Source organism: Toxotes jaculatrix, chromosome 16 (genome assembly GCF_017976425.1).
Source record: "Toxotes jaculatrix isolate fToxJac2 chromosome 16, fToxJac2.pri, whole genome shotgun sequence".
Taxonomy (NCBI): domain Eukaryota; kingdom Metazoa; phylum Chordata; class Actinopteri; family Toxotidae; genus Toxotes; species Toxotes jaculatrix.
This window is the reverse complement of record NC_054409.1, coordinates 15,344,330-15,366,608: the sequence shown is the minus strand read 5'-3', so window position 1 is coordinate 15,366,608 and position 22,279 is coordinate 15,344,330. Positions and strand designations below refer to the sequence as shown.

The window sequence follows — 22,279 nt, the reverse complement described above, 5'->3', positions numbered from 1 at the left end:
CCATCCATCTAGACTAACATAATTCACTATAACAAAATTAGCACTTTCAACTTGCATTATTTATAGAGGAACCAGCCCAATGTATTTTATCTAAGGATTGACTTACATCATATTATAAACCTGAGATCCTCCAGTGAAAAGATGGAGCTTAATAAAATGAGATCTATGGCTGCCAAAAAGGCTTGCCTGGTGGTTAAGCTTTAAATCCCTTTGCAATAAAACCAGAAAAATGTCTCATCTTTCCGCAACTAGTTTATCATTCATGAATATAATCTAACCATCTTCTCAGCTACATGTCTGACAGGTAATGACTAATAATATGTAATAACACAAACTCTTTCCTGGGTTTAGAAAATTTCATTTACTTGACAATCCTTATTAAGAAGAGGCAAAAAAAGGGTGAGGGATTAGGGTCATACATTGCAAAAATGTAGTTATTTCAACAACATACTTCATGGAGAGCGCTCACATGTTCATATATAATAATTGCACTTTATAATTATAGAGACAGTTTGCTATGTAACTCAACAGGCCAACATAAATAAATAGTATCACAGAACCAGTGCAGACACGCAAAGATCTACTCAGTCACACATCTCACACCATCAGAGATAATATAGCCCTACAAAGAAGATAAATATAAATGATTCAGGTGGCCTGCTCTCCAACATGGCACTCCATTATACCCAGGTGTTGTGTAACAGTGTCACAACCCTCCAGGAGAAACACATTATTTCATTCAGGAAAAATGTCCACACAACCTCCTAAAATTTCAAACGTTAACAAAAATACAACCAAAGGGCACATCTTGCTTGGCCTGAATGCCACAGTGTTGATTTGGATATGCAACAGTCCTAGTATGCTGAGCTGAGCATGACTACATTAAATCAATTAAGATGTTAACTTACAAAACATCGTCTATGACTGCATAACAAAAAAAAAATTATATATATATATATATATATTCACATTTGTACGCAAATGATGAAAATGTTTCCCCTTACAGTGGCTAGGAGATTTGCATCCTATTGCAGAAGCTGGGCCACTGTGTGTGTGTCTGATAACACAGGAGTCACTGAAAACAAAATCCACAATAAAGCAGCAGACAATCAAAATTTCAGTTCATAATTAAGCAATGTTCCCTCTCAAGTAAGAAGCCATTGTGTGTAAAAAATATACAATATATTCACGAAAACTGTTAACGGAGATCCATCTCAGATTCAAGTGTTTTTACCGAAGGGTACCGATGATTATTTCAGTTCAGCAAGTTTCCATTATTGTAAAGGCCTACAGGGGAATCCCCTGCAAAACTGACAGTTCGTGTTAAAATGTAATGGCAAATTCTGATTGGGTGCTCAGCGTCAGTATTAAATGAAGAACAGCAGGCATATTTGATGGCCATTTAAGATACAAAAATAAAACATGAAAAGTCCATAAGATAAACCTATTTCTTAAGTCATGATTATCATTTACCTTCAGGCTTATAACGCAAAGCCTCCTACAAATACAGTACATGCACAAACAAAAAAGGCATGTCTCATTCTCAGAGATGTCTGAACTGACACCCTTCCGCTGCCTGTAATAAGTTTGTCACTTCTGTGTCCCTGTTGCGTGCCAGCACCTTGTCTTATCTGTAGACAGGGAGTTGGATGTGGTTTTGCTGGTGGTGTTCCAGCAGCTGAGGCATCCCCATGGCTTCGTACCCACGGCCCAGCATGCGCTCTTTGATGCAGGGAGGGTGGATCTCACTGATGAGGCACTCCAGAGACTGCAGGCTGCTGCTAAGTACGGCAGCGTGGCACAGGCTAGAACTAGGCAGCCCACAACAGAGGTTTTGGTCTGTGCTGTAGGCGTGGGTTTGTGGAGGAAGAGGAGGGTGGATCTGCGGTTGGTGACACTGAGAGTGGTGGTGTTGATGGCGGTTTGGGTGGAGATGGGGATGGGAGAGCCCCAGGTCTCTAGGCCTGGCTGCACATGTACCCGTTGCCAGCACCTGAGACGTATAACAGTCGCTGTTGGGGGTGGCCACAACACCGTCCCAGAGAGGAGCGAAGTACTGTCCGACAGAGAACTCCCCTTGCGTGGCAGCACAGTTCAGAGAGGAGCTGCTGACTCGCTCCTGCCCAGCGCCCACATTGGGGGGATGCGGCCTGTAAGACAGCTGCGAGGAGCATGCCAAAGGGAGGCAGGTTTCAGGAGACTGGCCAACCCCAGCCTCTGCTGCTCTGTGCCCCTGAGCACTGTTATTCACACCGTACATCCTCACTGCTACCTGCTGATACGACTGCTGCTGTTGCTGCTGAATTTGATGTTTGTGCTGCCACACTGTGTAGTCTCCTTTCTTTAAGTAACCAGCTTTGGCTATGTCTGCACTCTGTGTAGGCAGCACTGCTCCTGTGAATGCCAGACTGCTCTGGGGCGGCACTCCCAGGACAAAGTCTGAGTCTGAATGTGCCACTGCAGCCACAGCCTGCAGAGAGGGGCTGGCTCGAGCCTCCCCCCCCAGCTGCAGGGCCTGGCTGTGGGGAACTCTGCTCATCTGCCTCATCAGGCTTTGAACCTCTGCCAGCTCAGACTGGGGGACTAGGCTCTGATCTCCGGAGGCCATCCCTGCACTAGAACAAAGTGTCTCAATGGGTACATCAGGGAGCTTACATGAGCTTATATGATAGGCCTTGTGCCCGTGTCTGACAGTGTAGCCATTATTCAGAGGATTATTATATGGTGCCACAGAAGCCTGGGTGTTTGCATGTTTAGTCCTCCTGCCCTCGGAGTTTTTCACCACACCTTTGACCACCACAGAGGCTTTGACAATAGCCAACAAGCCCTGATAGCCTCCTGAGTACGGATGTGAATACGGGCTATAGCGGTGGCCTGTGGTGTCTAAGCCATTGACTGTTTTGTTAAGCTGTTTGTGCTGTGGCACCCGAACGTCAGATGGAAAGATTTTGATAGACAGTGGGCTGTTGGCGGTCTTCTGGGCAAAAGCATCCAACTCTGCGGGAGACGGGTACCGAGAAATCATGGAGGCTGGCTCGCCTGAGAAGGAAGAAGACAAAAATAAGTGATTAGACTCCAATGAAGCCCAATGAAACCTCGCCTCTTGTGTTTTCTGTTGTTTTTCTTTCTCTTTCAATCTCAAACCTATTTTAGGAAATAACGGGAGACATCGACATGTCTTCTAAACTAATTTCAGGGAGGGAAACACCTCCCAGCGCTGCTTGATCAGTCTTTAATGAAATGAATTCAGATTTTGTTCAACCTTGAATTAGTTTACCCAAGGAAATCAAAAGAAGAGCAGTGGCAACAGGAGAGGGGAGAGGAGGTCATGTTACTGCAGTGGCTCCAATGAGATTCATTTGAAGGTACTTAGCTGTTGAACCAGAGCTGGAGGAGGGAAGCTGAATGCAGTCACTGAAAAAAGTGCTTTAGACAAAATTGTTGTAGCTTTCTTTAAAAGAGAAAGAGAAAAAAATCACAGCTTAACATAATGATAGTTAATAAACTGTTATGAATGGTTATTGATATTTCAGTAATTAAAAAAATATCAATACTTTATTTTTGTTTGTTCCCCTGTAACCATTCAAGCATCACCAGTTCCTGCCTGTGAAACTTTGTTCCCCTTCATGCTTTTATGAACCTGAATTGATTCTACTGTAAAAGCCTGGAGCCTAAATTGTGAAGGAAAAGTTGTTGCAGATGGAAAAAGAGCAATCACCAAGAGCACCGCTGATTGAATTGTGTGCGGGAAAAGCTAACGGGACAAACTAAGATTGGATTTAAACACTATTATTCAGGTAATTTCATGGCTGCTTAACTCTTTGCGACAAAGGGAAGGTGGGAAAGGGGCCCCCGTTAAATAAATCACCTGTTTGAAATTACCGCCACCTTTCAAAGTGACACTTTCATGGAATTCCTGACATGAAAAAAAGAAAAGGCGCTGAAATTAAGCCTCGATCACGCTGTGAGTCGGTGGAAATCATGGCAGGCAAAATAACAAGCCTGTAATCTGCAACAAAAGGGCTAAAAATAAAAACAAAACACTTCATTTCATTTTCAATAACAAAACCAATTCCAGCTATGCAGGGGAGAGGCTCACTTGTTGTTCCCATTTGAAATTGATTTGGGAGTTCATTTCATTTCAGGCCTACAGTGAGCCTCCCGACTGTGAAAATGATTCAATCTACAAGATCCATCTCATGAAAGAAATAAATTGGGTGTTTAAAATGGGGGAAAGAGGTACAGTGGAGTGTTCAATCCATCCTGAAATCTCCCAGTGGAGCAGAAGGAGCAGCGCCATGGTGCCAGGAGCATGAATGAATTCTACAGAGAAATACAACAAAGCAAAACACTGCTTATTATGTATCACAGTGTAGTGCTGCTATAGAAAACAATGACATCTGGGATGTTGGAGAGGTGTTTATACTATATACAACACCAAGATGGGAGCTCTCTCCTCTCTAGTTTCCCATAATCCTACTCATGGAAAAAAAAAAGAGGTAACAGGAAAAACCAGCTGCAATAACAGTTTCTGGCCTTTGGCTAAAAACTGAATATTCATGGCCATAAATGATACGAAGAGGAAGAGGTTCACATCGACTTGAAAGAAGCTGAGATGGTGGGAAATGATTTAAAAACATAATAAAGCATTGCATCAGTACACACCAGCAACGATACCTTTTTCTGCCCTGGATCATATTGTTCAGTTACCAAAGACAGATCATCTAGTGAGGCATTTTAGCCGTTTCTTGCTCAGTGAAATGTCAGCGTTAACCCCGTGCATGCGGCGACTGGCTTGCTGTTCCACAAACATTTCAAACACTTTGAATGCTAACTCGTCTTCACAGGGTGTCTGATATTGTTAGTCCAGAGATTACAGCCCTGTCAGAGCCATGGAGACACAACACAGCTGCACTTCCCACTGCGGCTGCCTTAATGTGGCACTATGGAAACCTCATTAGCAAACAGGCCGTCCCCACTCGGCATTCACATATTTATCATCTGAGGACGAGTCCTGTGTGAAATATGCATGAAAAAACTGATTATTTTAGCTGGTCCTGAAAGAAGCCCAACTACTGGATAGTGTGAAGTTAAAAACTGAGATCAGAAACAACATGACCAGCATTAAAGCTGCTCTAAATTACAACCAGAGGTGACCGTTTCAGTCTTGAGGACTTCATTACCAATCAGTGGTGTTAAATTGCGGTAAACTGAGCACAGCATGTCATGTTTACCAGTCTGTGGAGGCTTTCCGACGGCATGTGGTAGCAGTAGTAAAAGTAAAAAGTATACTGAACTCATTGTTGACAATATTTCGTTAATTTCATGTGGCTTTCCTGCAACTCGAAAATAACCTAAAATGTGTGGTTCATTAATTATAATCTGGCACTGTGATAACTGAAGTTTCCCTCTGAATGTGCCAAGAAGGCAAGCACCCACTTTGTAGAGGCTGCGGTCTCACCCAAACTCTCAACATGAAGGCCCATACATGTAAGTGAAAGTGATAATTGACGGCGTGCTTCTGTGGTGCTTTGCGGCGCTCTGCGGCGGGTGTCGTTTGCACTTTCCAGAAATCAGAGCAAGTCTGAATTTGAAAGCTTCAGCTTAGTGCTTTTGCTGGGCATTTGACCATTTTAAACAGCCGGTGTATTTCAAAACATGTGCATCGGTCGCCTCCAGCTCATTTTGGCCTTTATCCTGAAAACACGCAAATAAACAAGTAAAAATGTACAAATGAGGCCAACTTTTTCCTCCAACCTTATTAATTCTTAGCAGGCTGCAGTCATTATATTCAGCCAGCTAGGCATTTGAATGGCAGCACAAAAATGTATGAGCCAGTAAATTAGTAAATATTTTCACCTAGCAGGTGAAATGTCTGAGCTACAGCACAGCAGCTGTATGAGAAATGTATGAGTCACTTAATCAGCCTATGTTGCCTTTAGGAGATGAGATTATTCATGTTGTTCCTCTAGTAGTACATTAATGCAGGCTTATTTTTAGTACATAGTCAGCACTTAAGCTAGAAGAAATGCATATACCATAGACCGACTGAAAGTGGCTCAAAAATTGCATCCATTACATTTTTCACCCAAACCTGGGGACACCATGAGGGGTGGATGTATTACAACAGGAAAGATGAAGGAAAAACATTTCAGCTGCACAAAATTCTCTCTAACCTTGCCTCTTCTCTCTGATTTTACCTCTGTGAAACAGTGGACTGTAGCATTAACTTGTGATTTTTTGCAAATTAAAATAAATAAATAAATAAAATCTTTAGATTGTCAGCTATACATTAACATGCATCTCGGGTGATCTGATCACAAGTGGACAGCTCTAAGTAACGGGTGTGAACACACTCACTTCCTACGTTTCTTTACTGCAGTCCCAACGAAAATTAAGCGGCGTAAAATTAAGATGAAATTAAATGAAATGCAAACAAATATGAGGCTGTTCACATGACAACAAGAAAATGGCAGCTACATGTTGTCAGGTAAGGAATGGCAGAGAGATAATTAGAAGTCTGACCTTAAGCACTTAATCACCCTGAACCTGCCGACAGCACGCTGTTTCACTCCTCAACCCTGACAGAGAGCAGAGGCGCAGAGAAAGACCCAAAAAAAAAAAAAAAAACAGCACAGAAAATAACATCAGCCACTTTTCACAAACAGCCTTGGCCGAGGCATCGTGCAGTGTAAATTCTTTGACCCTTCAACGGTTTTTTCTCCCACTTTGCTTTCAGACAGGGCTGATTGAAGTAGGTTATGCAGGATTAAAAAGCTTGTTTGTATTTTTGCTTTTCCTCAAAAAAAATCTGCATAATGATGCATGATGCATCTAGAACTCTAGATTGAGATCATTTTAATGGTCCCACTAGTCAGGCTCGAATGTTTTTTTGGTTAGAAGGGGCTCAGCACATTAAACATGCTGCTCAACTGTTGTGGCACCATGCTGAGTGAAACTGGCACACTTTCATAGGAGACACCTAATCCCGATTTCCTCTTTCCATGCAGGAGACTTGGAAAGAAACAGTTGGTGGTGGTGGGGGGGGGGGCAAATCATAAACCCTAAATCACCACTAGGCATAATTTATTACATGTGTGTGTATGTCCATGTACATCTATCTTTGCGAGGACCAAAGAAAGACAATGTGGGAAGGTGAGGACATTTTGTTGGGCTGTTTGAGGGTTAAGAGATGGTTTTAGGGTTCGGGTTTTGGTTAGGGTAAGGGGCTAGGGAATGCATTATGTCAATGAGTGTCCTCACAAAAATATAAGTACAAGTATGTGTGTGCATTTGTGACTTAAAAAGATTTTATAAGTGTTAGCATAAAAATAGTCTGGAGGGATAAAACACTGTGTTTTTAAATCATACCCTGCTGTTTATATTCATATATGGTCTTTCAAAACCCTGATTCCACCCCCATACAATTCTGCCACTTAAAACTGGCTAATCTTTTCCCCGTGGTCACACTTGAAGCCATTTCCCCACAGATTAGAGCGGAGACCTCATTGTTTTGGAGCAGTTTAAGTTAATCACTAATTTATGGGCAAAACAAGCCCCAGAGGCAGGGCTGAAAACAGGAGTTGGACAAGCTCATTGCTTTTCCAAAACCACTGCTTCCAACCATTACATACCCAGAGGGCCAACATAAGAAAACGATTAGAATCACCACTAGATATGATTTCCCACATGAGATAAAACTATAAAATTCATAAATTATTCCTTATTAATATCCATACATGTTGGCTGAAGTGCCAGACAAAAATCCCAGAGGTCTTTGATGTTATACTGAAGATTTATTGTGAACACTTTTGTGAGATAGCACATTTACAAGACTCAAATCCTCAGCAGGAACGTGGCACTGAGAACTGGCAGTTAATTACAGAACAGTGCTCCTCAGCAGGCATAAATACTTGTTTACCACAGCAATAATCCTGATATTTAAAATACTCCGGCCTACCTTAATAACCAGGCACTGAGCTCAGCACATTCACAATGCATTTAAAACCTATGTCTCTGTTACCATGACAACCTCCTCTTTGCACCCAGTTGGCCCAATAAGCCCAGTCATTAGAACCATGTAATTAATTGGCCCTGCCTTCATTCATCTGTTTGAGATGAGCCTCTGCAGTTGACTATCTGCTGCTTAGACAGAGCAGTAACACCAAAACCAGCAGCTGCTGGGTTCTCCCTCTCAATTCAAGCTACGAACTGAAACCAAATTTATGCTGTTTATTTATTTTTGCATCATCTATCTGATTACATGTGAAATTATAATCATTGGTGATGGACAACCACAGTCAATATCCAACTTCACCCAAGGGCATAACATGTCAAAGAGCACAGAGAAGTAAAAGTGCCACTCATTTTCTTATTGATAATTGTAGGCAACTCACTGTTGGAGCACTTATGTGGCCTAGATGGACATGTAACTCACCAAGGTGAGTTAGTGCAAAATATAAACATCTGTTGTAGAAAATAACTTTAAAAAGTAAAAGCCTGTTTACATAAAAACAAACGGTGAGAAGTTAACTTCAACTCCCAAGGAGCTGCGAGTCACAGCTGCAGTTCGCAATATGCATTTTAAAATCAGCTCATTTTTTAGATTCTGGGTCAATTCTGGGATCAAATTGGCAACTATAGCACCGTGTTTTCAACAATGAAGTGTTTTGAATTTGCTAGTTATGTTTTTTTTCTGTCTGGTGTCTGGTGCTAGGCAGGTAGCATGCAGTGGTTTAACAGAGATGTCTGCTGACAACAGCTGCTGTTAGAAACAGAGCTGATGTGACTGGTTACACGAACTGTATCGTAAATGTGTACTAAAACCAAAACAATGTGCTGAGAAATCCTGAAAACAACTGAATGTTAATTCTCTGATCTGTCACTGAACGACCCCTTTCACATTAGAGTCATTTCATTCAATGTTGATATAAAATATATTGATTAACACAGGTCTTAACAGTATCGTCACCAGCAAGGTGCAGTATCAGCTGCTTTCTTCATATTCTTCATACTTGAGTGTAAAAGCATTAATATTTATCTCCTAAGAGGTTAAAAGAAGGTTGCCAGTTAATGTCTCCATGTGGTTTACTCACCCTTACAACCAGGAGGACCATTAGATAAAGATGGATGAGGTGGAAAAAGTAGACACAGGACATGCTGACACCAGAGCATATGCTTTTAAACCTCACTCACACTAACCTCTCTTTTCACAACCTTCTTCCGTAAACACACAAAAATAAAAATACAGTCACTCATTCACCCCATTTTCACATGCTTCCCTCTTTCCATGTCAGTAATCTCTACATGAAGGGTGCTCACAGAACAGAGTAACCTCAGGGTTGAACACTTAGTTATGTGTGCTCGAGGAGGCTCTGGCGAATTCTCCTTTGCACCAGTGTCACTCCTCATTTGTTTCTGTGCCGCTTGGCCCAGCTTGGGCAAAGTTTCCCCTCTAAAAGCCGGCCCGAGCACAGGCCAGCAGCGTGGGAAAAAAAAGCATTTCCAGCCCCTGCTTTCAAGCTGAGATAGCAGAGAAGAGCACAGCTCTCATTCGCTCTCATCACATAATTCCCAACACTCGTTTCTCAGAAATCTTTCACATGGGTTTGTGTGGCTGAGAGCTTTCATGTCCTGTGCCTTCCATTTATTGATAGCTAAAAATGGAAATGGCTTTCAGAAGCGCAGCAGTGACCAAAGACTGTCCCCATTTAACTCGATCCAACAACGACTCATTTAATGAAGAAGCCTGGGCCACACAGACTGAGCTCCCATCAGCAGTCCATTCCCTGTGGTTGTGCTTGAAATGTCAGACTGGAGCTGGAGGGTGCTGCACTACGCACAGTCGCAGTACATAAAACTCAAGTGGGGGGGGAGAGGCCCTGCAGGTAAACAGGATGAGAAAAGCACCCCTGGTTCTGCCTGAGGGAAACTAGGCCCTTCTGTGCTAACGTTTAGCAGACAAGTGCTCCACTGATTCCTAATTAATCTTTAATAACAAAAAAAGACAAAGAGGCATTTCACCCAGCAGGAGAGATGGGAGGTGAGGAGATGAGGACATGGAGCTTAGGAGGGAAGGATTTTCAGAATTCCAAACTTGAGTTCAGTTGGTTTTTGAGTATATAAAACCAACTTTGGCTGATTGCAAGGTTAGGGTTGTTGCACCTCTTAGATATTAGAATTTTTATGGTTCTTTTAAGCAGATGGAGTTTGGTGACCTCAGAAAATTCCCAAGCATGGCTCCACCCAACCTCAACCTGAGAAGAGGTCCAATTATCCTGAATAAGTGAAAACACCTGTGCGTGCGTGCAGGTATTAGGTTAACCCATCACTGAAATCTGATAATTACCGGGCCATTAAATCTGAAAATGAAATACATTTACTATGTAACACACACTCAGTGGAAGGTTAGACTTTGTCTCGGAGCACAGTGCACGATACACAAACAAAGATCTCCTGTATGACAATGCACAGGCCCATGCAAATGAACAAAACATTTACTGGGAACAGGAGCAGTCAGATAAGATAATCCTGACCACCGCCTTGCTCAGAAGACTAAAGGTGCACATATGACGCATAGGTTCAGCTAACACTGATAGTAAAATCAAGGCAATTAAATGTGTGAAAAATCTGAATGTACAATATGCTACTGGACAATATTTGCATACTCTTGCTTTCTCTGAGACCATGCTCTGAGCCATGCCGTGTCATTTCATTTGCAACGATCCCTGTTAGCTTCTGCAGTACAGTCTCTATTCTACCATGAGTCCGAACACAACACAATAAATATACGACAGCACACGCTCAACACAATAACAACACAACACACCTATACCAAAAAGAAAAACAAGACATCATTAAGGGACCAAATGATTTAGATGTTTCATGGCTAAGCGCATTTAGAGAACTGCAATACACACACACACACACACACAGCTGAACCATTAAACTATAAGTAGTTATAGATCTTCGATATAGCTTCAAACCAGACCCAGCACAGAAGTATAAGGCATCAGCAATTTTTTTAAAGCAATCGAGAAAAGGAAACCACAGCAGAATAACTTCATTTGTGGTACTATGATCTCATCATATGAATGTAGACTATCCAGGAAGAAAAAAGACTATGTATCTGGACCGCAGTGCAAATAATATGGATGTAGAGTAACGCACATAAAAAAAAAAGCCAGAATGAGACCAAGAACTAATTCCTGCAGACATGTCGCATTTAACCAGTTAATTGAAAGAAATCTAATCACGAATGTCAATTCAGGTTAGTCCCAAAGATACCCACTCAACCTTTCAGTGACTGCAGTATAATCAGTCAAGATGAAGGTCAAACAACAACGACACAGAGCACTTTCTGCACAAAATGTGAACATCATTAGTAACCCTGTATGGGAGAGCTGATTAACTCTGTAATTTTAGAGTCCACTTTGACCTGTACGCATTTGCACTGCAGGAGCACGCTGATTAGTTGCCCAATTAAAATGCATCATCATCAGGAGGCCCATTATTTTAATTCAAGAAGCTTCACAGCGGCTGAGACCTCAACACAACTGCTATGACCGTGTGTCATGGTGATGCCCTGTAACCTCTAAGCTAAGGAAGACACAACACACACTACTTTGTTCACTTCAGTCACTTTTATATGTTCTCTGTCTGACTCGTGGCCGGGTTGTTTGGTAATAATGTTTGAGGCCTGTTGGTATTTAACTTATGTTGTTCGTGACCATATTCACATGTTTGATGTCCTTTCAAAAGAAAGTGGCACACAGATCCCTCCCTCCCAGAACATTTGGATTCCTTTATAGTCAGGTTGGTGGGGGAATGTGCCATGTGTGGTTATTTTTTGCCTTTGCTGCTCGATCAAACTTACACCATGTATGATTTTTATGTACAATTGGAGGTGATATGGTCAAGCTGAACAAAGCCACTCAGGAAATCCTACCAGTTGCTATTATTTTCCCTAACTGGTGTATGTTGTCAGTCCTTTCTCTCAAATGTCTTCACCCATGTCACACCGACTCACCTTTGTGGGTGCTGGGCTGCAGTGGTGGTATCGGCAGCAGTAATGGCGGCGGGGGCACATCGAGGCTTTTGGGTGTGCAGGCCAGACGCTGCGACGAGAGGTTCTGCCGTCTCTGGATACAGGCCAGCATGATAGCTCACTGGGGCTGCACACAGCCTGAGTAAACCTGCTATAGAGAGAGAAAATAGTTTTTAATTTATGGCCACTTTAACATGCTAATATGCTCATAATTAATGGTATGCCACTTTGGTCCAGACTGAAATATCTCAGCAACTACTAAACGGACTGAGATGAAATTTCCAACAGACATCCATGGTCCTTGGAGAATGAAACCTACTGACTTTCCTGATCCTCTGACTTCACCTTTAACACCACCATGAGGTGGTTTTTGAGGCACTCATAGGGCTCAAAAAAACCCTCTAACCTTGCTAGAGATTAACTGACCCCTACCAGTTCTCATATCTTCTGAATTTAAAAGTTTTTCTGATTGCATGGTTAAGCCACATAGTTCCGGGGCCGGTCTTAAAATTCAGGAGCCCTACTTTGAACTGCCAAGACTGTGCAGTAATGAAAGTAATATCACTTAATGAAGACTCCATCTCCTCCTTCTGCTTAGTTGTTATGATGGTTCTTTCCTGTTATCAACCTTGGTCTGTCGGCTGTAATCACACACATCATTTACAAGGCCTCCTGTAGCCTCAGGCTGTGTGTTTCAATCTGTAACTAGCCCTGAGACCTGGGTTTCTTGTTCTATAAATTTATGGCTGTATTGATCAGCCGAGAAAGCCAAAAGCAGCTCGCTCCCTAAAATAGGCTGTGCTGTTTGCAGAGTTAAGTATTGTCAGAGGAAATGAGCGGCTGAGTCTGAAAAAGAAGGCGCCTCTCCACAGCTGTGCTGATTGAAGCAATCATTTTGAAAAGAAAGCCAGGCATTGAGGGAATATTTCGGTGATAACCGCATTTGACATTCTCTTTGATTATCTGAAATAGTCAGCAAATCTGAATGCTAGCACTGCAAAACTAAAAAACCTGGGGCTACCGTGAAATTATTATTACTGTTTGTGAACCAGGTATCTTGTAGACCAACAGCTGCAGTCGATGCAAAATATCGCAGATGTATGGGCCATTAATAGTTAATAAATCCAATGACTACAAATGCAAAGAAACATAGTATTTTCATTTTTATACCGTCGTCCCCAACAAGGGTGATATCAGCCTGCAGCATGCAGCTGTCAGACTGCCTCTTTTCATGTTCGGTTTTTAGGTTCTTTTGGATTTTTGCCTTCATTTCTCCCTCAGGGTCCAGAGGGCAGCTAAAGCGAGTCAACCACAGAACAGAGTGTTCGGTGATGAGCTGCAGAAATGTGATTACCTTCGCCTCAAAAGGAAGAAGAGACAGAGTGGCTTTCATTTTACTCAGGTGCCAAACCCTCACTCCTCCCTTCCTCATGTGCCCGCTCCCCTCCTCCGCTCAACATCTGTCCCTTGGTGACAAGCCCACTTCAAACTGCTCAGCGCAACCTGTCTCATCTGAGCACACACATCTGAAGAGCTAAAAGCCTCAGTATGGTCAGATTCCATTTTGAAAATATAATAATAGCCGTTTCACAACAACCCTTCCATTACCACACATTTGTCAAGAGGGAGGTGCCGAAAACGAAGAAGGAACACAAGAGAGAAAACGTATCTCCAGGGAAATCCCTTCACTAGCAGAAAATGAGACATGAATTGGAATACCTTCCATTACCCCCATAATTTGCACCTGGAAGAAAATACATCAAGGAGGTCATTATAATTCAAAGTGAGGCCAGCAGTGGCTTAAAGAAAAAAGTTTCACTGAAAGCAGAAAACTGAGCTAGATATGATGCATAAAGTGCAAGTAATGATGGTTTCTTTCATCCTGCTATCTAAATTTTAAATTTAAAGAGATTTTATGAAAACTTAAGCTTAAAATTGCCTTCCCTCTCTTGAGTAGAATTACCCGAGAAAAGGGAAGCGAGATAAGAGATCAAAGTGATCCCAGAATTCGTGATATTATCTGGGCTAAGTTCTCAAGCAATATCAGTTCTCCAGCCCTGCATTTAATGTTCTGCTCAACAAAAAAGTTTTGCGTCTCGCACTTTCGTACAATGTCATATCAAGATAACAGTTACTTTGCAGTTGTCAGATACTATTTTAGCAGTCACAGTCAGCAATCTTAAAAATGGCAGTCCTTATTTTAGTTTAACTCAGCCTTCTCAAATAAGGCCAAAGATCTTTGTCATTAGTATAATGGTCAGTGTTACTCCCCTTCCGAGCCAGTTTTCTTCAATCAGTCGCTAATCTCTGAGCAGGACATTACTGCGGAGGTTATACACCAGATGTCATTTCTCACATTTACTCCAAAGCCTATACTCCGACCCTTCCACTATCTTACAAGTTCATTTCTTCAAGGACTTCTGTAGTGTGCATATGAAGGAAAAGGACACAAAGTTTAAGCTGCAAGGACGTCTAATCCTCCCCACTCTCAGGCGACATCCATGCAGCAGATAAGCAGCATGATGTGGTCCACTGAGGGCGTGCCAGGGAGATAAAGACCTTGTGCTTTGCAGTCCATCTAACTGTCCCCCATGGTTTTCTGATAAGGGTGTTTTGGCAGACAACTCTATTTTTCAAGCCTCTTCCCTCATCACTGACAGGGCTTAAAATGCCTCGTTTTCCAACATCATCTATCCTGGGATCAGGACAGGGCATTTTCTAAGACGATAAGGTCAACTGAAGGGTCATGAGGGAGACTTTGTAATGGCTGCTTCAGGCACATAGCTGATGACTAAATTGTTAAATTCATTTTAATAGCATCTGTTCAACAAAAAATATATACGCTTTAGTTTCTTGAGACAACTACTGATGCACTGCCATTAAACGAGCACCAATCATATTTACGCTGTAAAAGGAAGGCTGACTTAAGTTAAAGTCCAGTCTATGCTATTTGACTACTATGTTAAAAAAATAAAAACAAAAATCGAAAATGGGCCATGCCCAATTTTTCACCTGTTTGTACAAAGTGGCAGCAAAAGAATAACCCTTAAAGCAGGAAAAAGCCCTAAATTATACAGGCACTCAGACCAGAGCGTCTGCCTGACCTTTTGGAGTCTATAACTCTGAACAGCATTAAGGGTCAGAGCGAAGATAGAAGCAAACGGCAAAGAGAGCCTCCCTCTCAGCAAACATAAAATGAACAGAAAAAAAGATAAACACTGGCTCTACACACACACACACACACACACACACTCACTCACCCCGCCACGCACATACACCCCTCCCTGTCCAAACCATCTCAGCTCCTGTTAGCAGTTCTCAGAATCCTCAGTTAATAATTAGATGATAATGAAAAAGGTTTAAGACGAGCACCCTTTTCACTCTCTGGGTGGATTAGCATGTGAGTGCTATGCTAATGTTTTTCCTTCGACTCAGAAAAAGGCAGACGAGCAAAAAGGGAAGAGAAAAGAACACAAAAGCAAAAGAGAAGGCTAATTTAGAAATAAATAAATGATTAACAAAGAGCAATTGGTTATTACAGAGGAGAAAAAAAAAGCAGAGTCCCTATTTGAATGAACATGACATGGCCCGTGAATAACAATCCACTTACTGTATAATTAATTGTATATTATGTATGGCTTTTATACTGTCTTCAAGGTAGGCCCTGCAGGAACCTGTTTAAGTAATGGAGACCAGACAAGTATTCTGACATGCAGTGATGCTGCAGCTGCTGGGTTCATCTCTATACACCCCTCTTCACACACACACACATGCACACACACAGATCCCCCAACCCCCTCATACATTTTTAATAGAATCTATTACTTCTGGATTAGCCGATAAGAGCTGCCCTGGTTAAATTCTATAATAGTTTGCATAATTGGTATCAGAGTAGCATATAAGAGAGACCCAGATTTCTCTCTTCTCCTTCTCTGTAGGAAAAGAAGGAAAAAAAAGGACACAAAGGTTCACATACAGGATAACCAAACAACCCGGAGCCACTCTGCTCGACGCTGCAAGAACACTCAAGGCCTGGGGCTGATAACAATGAGCCTCATTTCCATTGAGATTAGCTCCTGTAAAAGGTATTACAACAGTTTTAAAAAGCGTTTCCTATACAACTTGTGTGCGAGCACAAAATTTATGTAAATACAATCGCTGGGCAATACTCAGACAGATGTCCACAGCATTCAGCTGGATGTAAATCATGCAGCATTAATGGTTGGGTGTCTAGGAAAAAGGGGGAAAAAAACATTAACATTGCAGTTTATCTCATGCAAAATTTCATGTAGCCACCGCAAGACAGTTGAGGGGAATAGAAGTCTGGCTGTGCTACAAATCACAGGTCTTCAAGTCTATAACAACATCCAATCGTCCACCGACAATTTTCGGAACAGTCTCTTCACAATAGTACCTTCTACATTTTGCCTCACTATTGCAAAGACACACACAATGGGCTAAAGTCTGCTGAATGTATAAATTAAATATAAACTTGCACATTATTATTATTATTATTCCCACTCCATCATCAATTTATCTTTTAACTGACTGGAGTTATTTTGGAAATCCAAATAAACCACATACTGAATCTGAAAAATCTTAACTTTTTGAACTACCTGCAGAGAAACTCTACAGTCACACATAAAGCTTGTCACCATAGTTCTCTATATTTTTAGTAGAAAAGAAATCCCACCTTCAGTAGGAACAACCTTGAACAGCATTTTACAGTACTTTACTATTTTAACATCTAACACTACAGCAACAAATGGTTTAAAATGAATGACAGTTCAGCTCCTTGGGATCAGAGCTTGCACTATTAACTTCAGCAGCAGCCACAGCTACTGCCAGCGTGAAGTATTTGTCTATGAGGCTTCCAGTTTTGACAAACAATTAATCATTTACTTTGGAGTTAACATTTCTGTGAGTCAGTCTTTCCAAACAGTATTGGATGAAAATTAGTTATATTTTATAGTTTGTTATACATAAACTACATAATAAGTTTGTTGAATAAATGGCTTTTTTTTCTTATGTACATTTTTCTTTGCCCTGCTTTCATTTATTTATCTTTAGATGCACAATAGATACAACAAGAGGTTGTACTCCTGGGTTTAAACGCTGGATTTGTTATTTGGAAAACAGCAAATCAGATGGTGAGCACAAATTTAGCCATTAATCCAAAAGTGCACAATTAAAACTTATCTTTGAGAACAGCCTCAGTAGGGAGTAGAAAGCCTTGTACTGACCCAAATCTGCCCCTGCACGTAGACGGTGCCAAGGTAAAAGAAACTCACTGCATGGGGTAAAGTCTGGCCAATGCCAAGGTAGCATTTGAGGGTAAACAGAGCCTTATCTTATCCTTATCCCAGTATGCACACTGAGACACACTGTCAAAGAGCTATGGGTATGCTGTCCAGCCTTTAGAAAACCTTGACTTCAAAGATAACAGATGGTGAAAGAGTAAGCTGAAGGTTTAACAGAAAGATAACTCCTTCTTCAAAAGAACCAAAACTGTGATTTAAATTTCATGTTGACTTCTGTCGGTCAGCTCAGGAATGGGCAGCCTCATTTTGAAACTTCTATATTCATGAAGGAGAGGAAGAGAAAAATCAGTGAAAAATGATTTCATGATACACAAGGATAAACTCAGTTCTCCTAACCCCCTCTCCCTGAGCCCCGTTGTCTGGTTGTTTAGCGTACTGTTACACCACTAAGGGTCACCGAGTCCTTCTAGTCATTAAAATCTTGAAGCAAACAAAAAACTCATTAAATACTGCAGAGAAAAGGCTGCTTGTATGGCTCTTACGTGGGAGATAAACTAATGATAAGCTCTCGACCAGGCATCACGGAAACATCAAAATGTTCTAGAGGGGGGGAAAAAAAACGGTCTTTGATCTCTGGACCAACTAAAGATGTCATCATCTCGCTGCCTTTCTATTCAGGGCAAATGATAATGCATCAACAGCAATTTGGCAGTCTTAATCATTAATTTGAGGTAATGACTGAGCACCATCATGTAGAAAAATAAAACAGATTACTGGAGTTCCAAATAACCCTGTCAGTCCTATCCCCTCCCCAATGACCTCAGGGGCCCAGTCCTTAACCTTCCACCCTTAACCCCCGTCTCACTACCCCTTCATCCTATTAGAATGAAAAGACCAATTAGACAAATTTCAAAAGATGGCAGGCTGCCTGTAATTACATGTGACATCTCTTAGCAGATAAAAAGGTGATTACAAAGGGTGAATGGTAGAAATTGCTAAGCAACTGAGCCAGTGACATTATCTCTGTAGGTTGGGTAGAGAGGTTGGGCGCATGTATGTTTCTCAAAGTCGTTTTATATCATCTTATCGTTCAGTCTCCTAACCATAGTCTGATGCACAACAGAAAACCCACTGTACATTTAACAAGCCTTAAATGTGAAGCTACAGATGACATGGCAGAAAAAGACATGACCTTAATCAGTCCTTGCACTGGCCTGGGTAATAATCATTCAAGAAAAGGTCACTCTCGTGGTGAGCCATTTCCTCCATTCAGTAATTCAGCAGGCCTGGAGATTGAGCCAGCCTGGGGAAACTTCACAATAAATCAGAGCTCAGCTTCGCTCCTGAGAAAGCAAAGGGAAGCAGGCAGCCAAATGACAAATCCCTTCTCTTCATGGAGTTGGAATTAATGCTGGGGTGTGATGTGAGATCAGAGGGAAACCCCCATGGGATACCTGCACATTGACTGCTCATAGTAAGACGCAGTTTTACTATCACGTTCAAGCCTGGGCAAAAAACATTTCAGGCAATCAGCAATAGAATCATGTATATTTGTTATTGTGTAATCATGACTAGTTACATCTAACAGTCTATAATCAAAGAATACAGTTGCTAAATCACAAGTAATGTCTAAATGTTGTGACTGTGTAAGCATGAAGCACTGAACAGTCACTGGGTGAAAGTAAGATGTTCAAACTAAAGATCTTGGAGTGTGAGAAGCAGATTTATAGACTCAAACCAGTACACTTTATGATGAAAAGGGGATAAGACACTAAAATCTTTTATGACACTGTGGTAAATCAAAGGCCACAATGGCATGATTTGAATGTGTTTATAGGAAATAATAAGAAAGAAAGATACGCCTATTCCTGATAGTCACATGCCTCAAAATAAAAATTAACCCAGGGGAGTTGACATACTTTTCTCTTTTGGTGAGAAAACAGCCGGGGAAAAAAAAACAGAAGAGGACAATAAGACACCAAATTGCAGGCTTTTCTTCTCTGCCTCTGGTGAGAAGCTGTGACATCCCATCTCTCTAGGTAATAAAGGATCTGGCACAAGCAGGAAAAGCATGCAGGGTAGAATTTCACACCTGGCCAATAATCTATAGGCCCCTCTGCTGCGGCTAACCTTCAACCTCGGCTGCCACCGGTGCAGTGAGGTGCAATGATCCCACCTCCGGCTTCTAGACAATAGAAATGGAAACCTTCAGAGGCAGCCCTCAATGACCGATAATATACTTCAAAGCACTTCCCGTTTCCACTGAGATGCTGACATATAAAGAGCCTTTCAGTGCACGCAAAGCCAGCATCCAACTCACAAATGCACACAGATGAGACTAGAAATTGTTTTGGTTCACAACAGAGCAGTTTTTAAAGAAAAAAAAACATTTAGAAACTATGAACTGTTAGATGGTTCTTTTCCATATAGCAATTATACCAATTTAGGCCTGCGATTTCCTTTATTTAACTGTAAAACGCATTTCACGCGATATTCTGCAATTTAATTAATTATTCTATAGAGTGAATATAAATTACAGACCTCATAGCTGGACTCGGCCCACATAAATACACATTAGGCAATAGCAGGACACTGATACGGACCATAGTAAGGGCGAGACGCTCCTGTCTATTAGTGCGCACTGGGCATCTTTCACCGCTTCAGCGCTGTCGACCTAAAATCAATGCAGGGCGAACCCTGACATCATGCACCGAAGCATCTTTACAACCACACATCTTTTTTTCTTACTCTGTCATTGTCGTGAAGTCAACACAGCAACCATTAAAAATCAATTCGGCTGGTTCAACTGCATTGAAAACAAAACATTTACTGTGCTAAGAAACATTTTCCACGAGCCCCCAAACACTGAGCCCCAAACGTTAAGATGGAAATAAGAAACATAATCGATGTCTTACAGAGTTTTGTCTTATCATAAGGCTTGTTTATCTTTGGTTCGCCACGGCTGATTGGTTGTTCTCCTGCTCGGAAGGCGTATTTCCTCTGCAAAAGCAATCTCGCCACTGATTTCGCGATGCGCACTGGAAACCCCCGGAGATATATCCATTGATGAAGCTGGCTCCATTAACTGTACTTCCTCAACATATTCTGCACTCGTGTAGAAGATAATTTCACCGATTGTGTTTTTTCCGTGCGGCCGCTTGCGTCTCATCCCAGGAGCCGACAAAGCTGTGTGTGCCACAGAGAGTGATGTCGGAATGGCAATGAGTCCTCCGCACTGTTGAAACCGGCTCCGGGCCAATCAATCAAGGCCGTATTTGAATATTCCCACGGCTCGGCCAATCGTATGCAAGAGAAGGCGGCCGCTGCCGTGATGCCAAGCCCGTCAAAGTAAGCACGTTGCTGTTTCGCGGAAAAATTTAAAGGAGAAGAACATCTGATATTTTGACACATAGCAAATGCAAGTTGTTTTTTTTTGTTTTGTTTTGTCTGTGTCGATTCCTGCACGTCTGATCGATTAAGACATCAGCCCCGTATTTGTGTTTCTACAGCAGAACTTAATTAAATCCTAATCGGATAATGTTTGCAAGAGCAGAGCTGTAGCAAAAAACCCGCATCACTAGGGAAATGGGTGCAATGATGGAAAAAGTATTCAGATCATTTACATGTGGTATTACTACATGTAAAAGTAGTAGTACCACAATGGGAAAATATTCAATTACAAGAAAATGTCCTGCTTTCAAAATCCAAATCTATTGCCATCAAAACCTACTTAGAGTGCTGCATATATTCCACTGTAATACATTATAATAAATATCATATTGTTTGATTATTGTTTTTAATGCATTAACACGCATGCACCATTTTAATGTGGTTGGTAGTTAATTAATAATAATTTATCATAATATACATGTTGATCATAATGTTTTATAATTATAATCTGAACCTGTTCAGTCAGTCTTTAAGCTAAGCTTTTAGCTAAGTACAAAGTACAATTTATAATCCTGCTGAAATGTAGTGAAGTAGAAGTATATAGTAGCAAAACATGGACAAGTGCACGTACATCAAAACTGTACTTTAGTACAGTATTTCTGTTAATGTATTTAATCACTCTCCATCACTTATTGAGAGGCAGAGGGAAGCACCTTAAAATATAATGCAAACCATCTACACCACAAACTGTAGCTTGATAAATTGCTAAGACTTTGAAACAGGACTTTTTTGATACAGCCGACAAAGATCATGGAGCCGACAAAGCTGTGCGTGTGTTTTCCACAGAGGAGTGCTGATCCTGAAAACTCCTAAAAATCAGCCATCTGTGGTAAGAACACGAGGCTTAACTCGGCAAAGCTGCAGCATCACAAACACAAAATGATATTCAAAAATGTGCTAGAAAACCTTTCCAATGCAAATGACAAATGGGGACAAAGAGAAAATAGAGATCTAATTTTACTATAAATCCTGTCTTTCAGGTTAGAAATATCTCAGGATAAGAGCTTGTCATGATCTCTTGCTGAAAATAATTTAGTATGCCATTTTCACAGCAGACAGTCTGACTTGTCACAGGATGACGACCACAGATGTAATTAATGTGCCAGCAGTGTCTTTTAGTTTGAGTATCCTGGTATTGTGCTCGTTGGCTCAGTATCATGGCTCGCATGGCCATCGCTCATGTAATAGTCAAACCTCTGCTTTTCCCATCAAAAGTCAAGAATGAAAGAGGCATGTTTTGTGTATGTGTCAATATTACATAAAAAAGGTCAGTGAATGTGTGACAGTGTGTTTCTGTGTTGAAATCAAGAATGTATTTTTATGTTATGTGGGTACACTTCTTAAAATTTGAGCTCTTATCTATATAACACTCTGCTGTCTTGTTACCTTCAAGGCCATGAGGTGTGTGACATATTCAGATGGAAATAAGAGTGAGTGTATGCTTGACTACTCACCCAGCTTAAATCTAATAATAGTTGCCTGTGGCTGCCAAAATGTACATGTTGTAAGTCTACTGGCATCA

The 22,279-nt window shown here is 41.4% G+C and overlaps 1 protein-coding gene across 2 annotated transcripts; it reads right to left on the bottom strand.

The window, feature by feature from the left end:
• Positions 1-347: 347 nt before the first annotated feature.
• On the bottom strand, positions 348-20,507 carry LOC121195025 (protein FAM222A-like). 2 transcript variants are annotated; one of them, XM_041058176.1, is made up of 3 exons: positions 20,223-20,507; positions 12,029-12,197; positions 348-3,039 (listed from the first exon to the last, which is right to left on the bottom strand). In XM_041058176.1, exons 2-3 carry the CDS (start codon positions 12,156-12,158, stop codon positions 1,628-1,630), a joined length of 1,542 nt encoding a protein of 513 aa, XP_040914110.1. In that variant the 5' UTR covers positions 12,159-12,197; positions 20,223-20,507; the 3' UTR covers positions 348-1,627. The 2 variants fall into 2 exon arrangements, with proteins under 2 accessions (XP_040914110.1, XP_040914112.1); XM_041058178.1 differs by having other exon boundaries at positions 12,029-12,194.
• Positions 20,508-22,279: the final 1,772 nt, after the last annotated feature.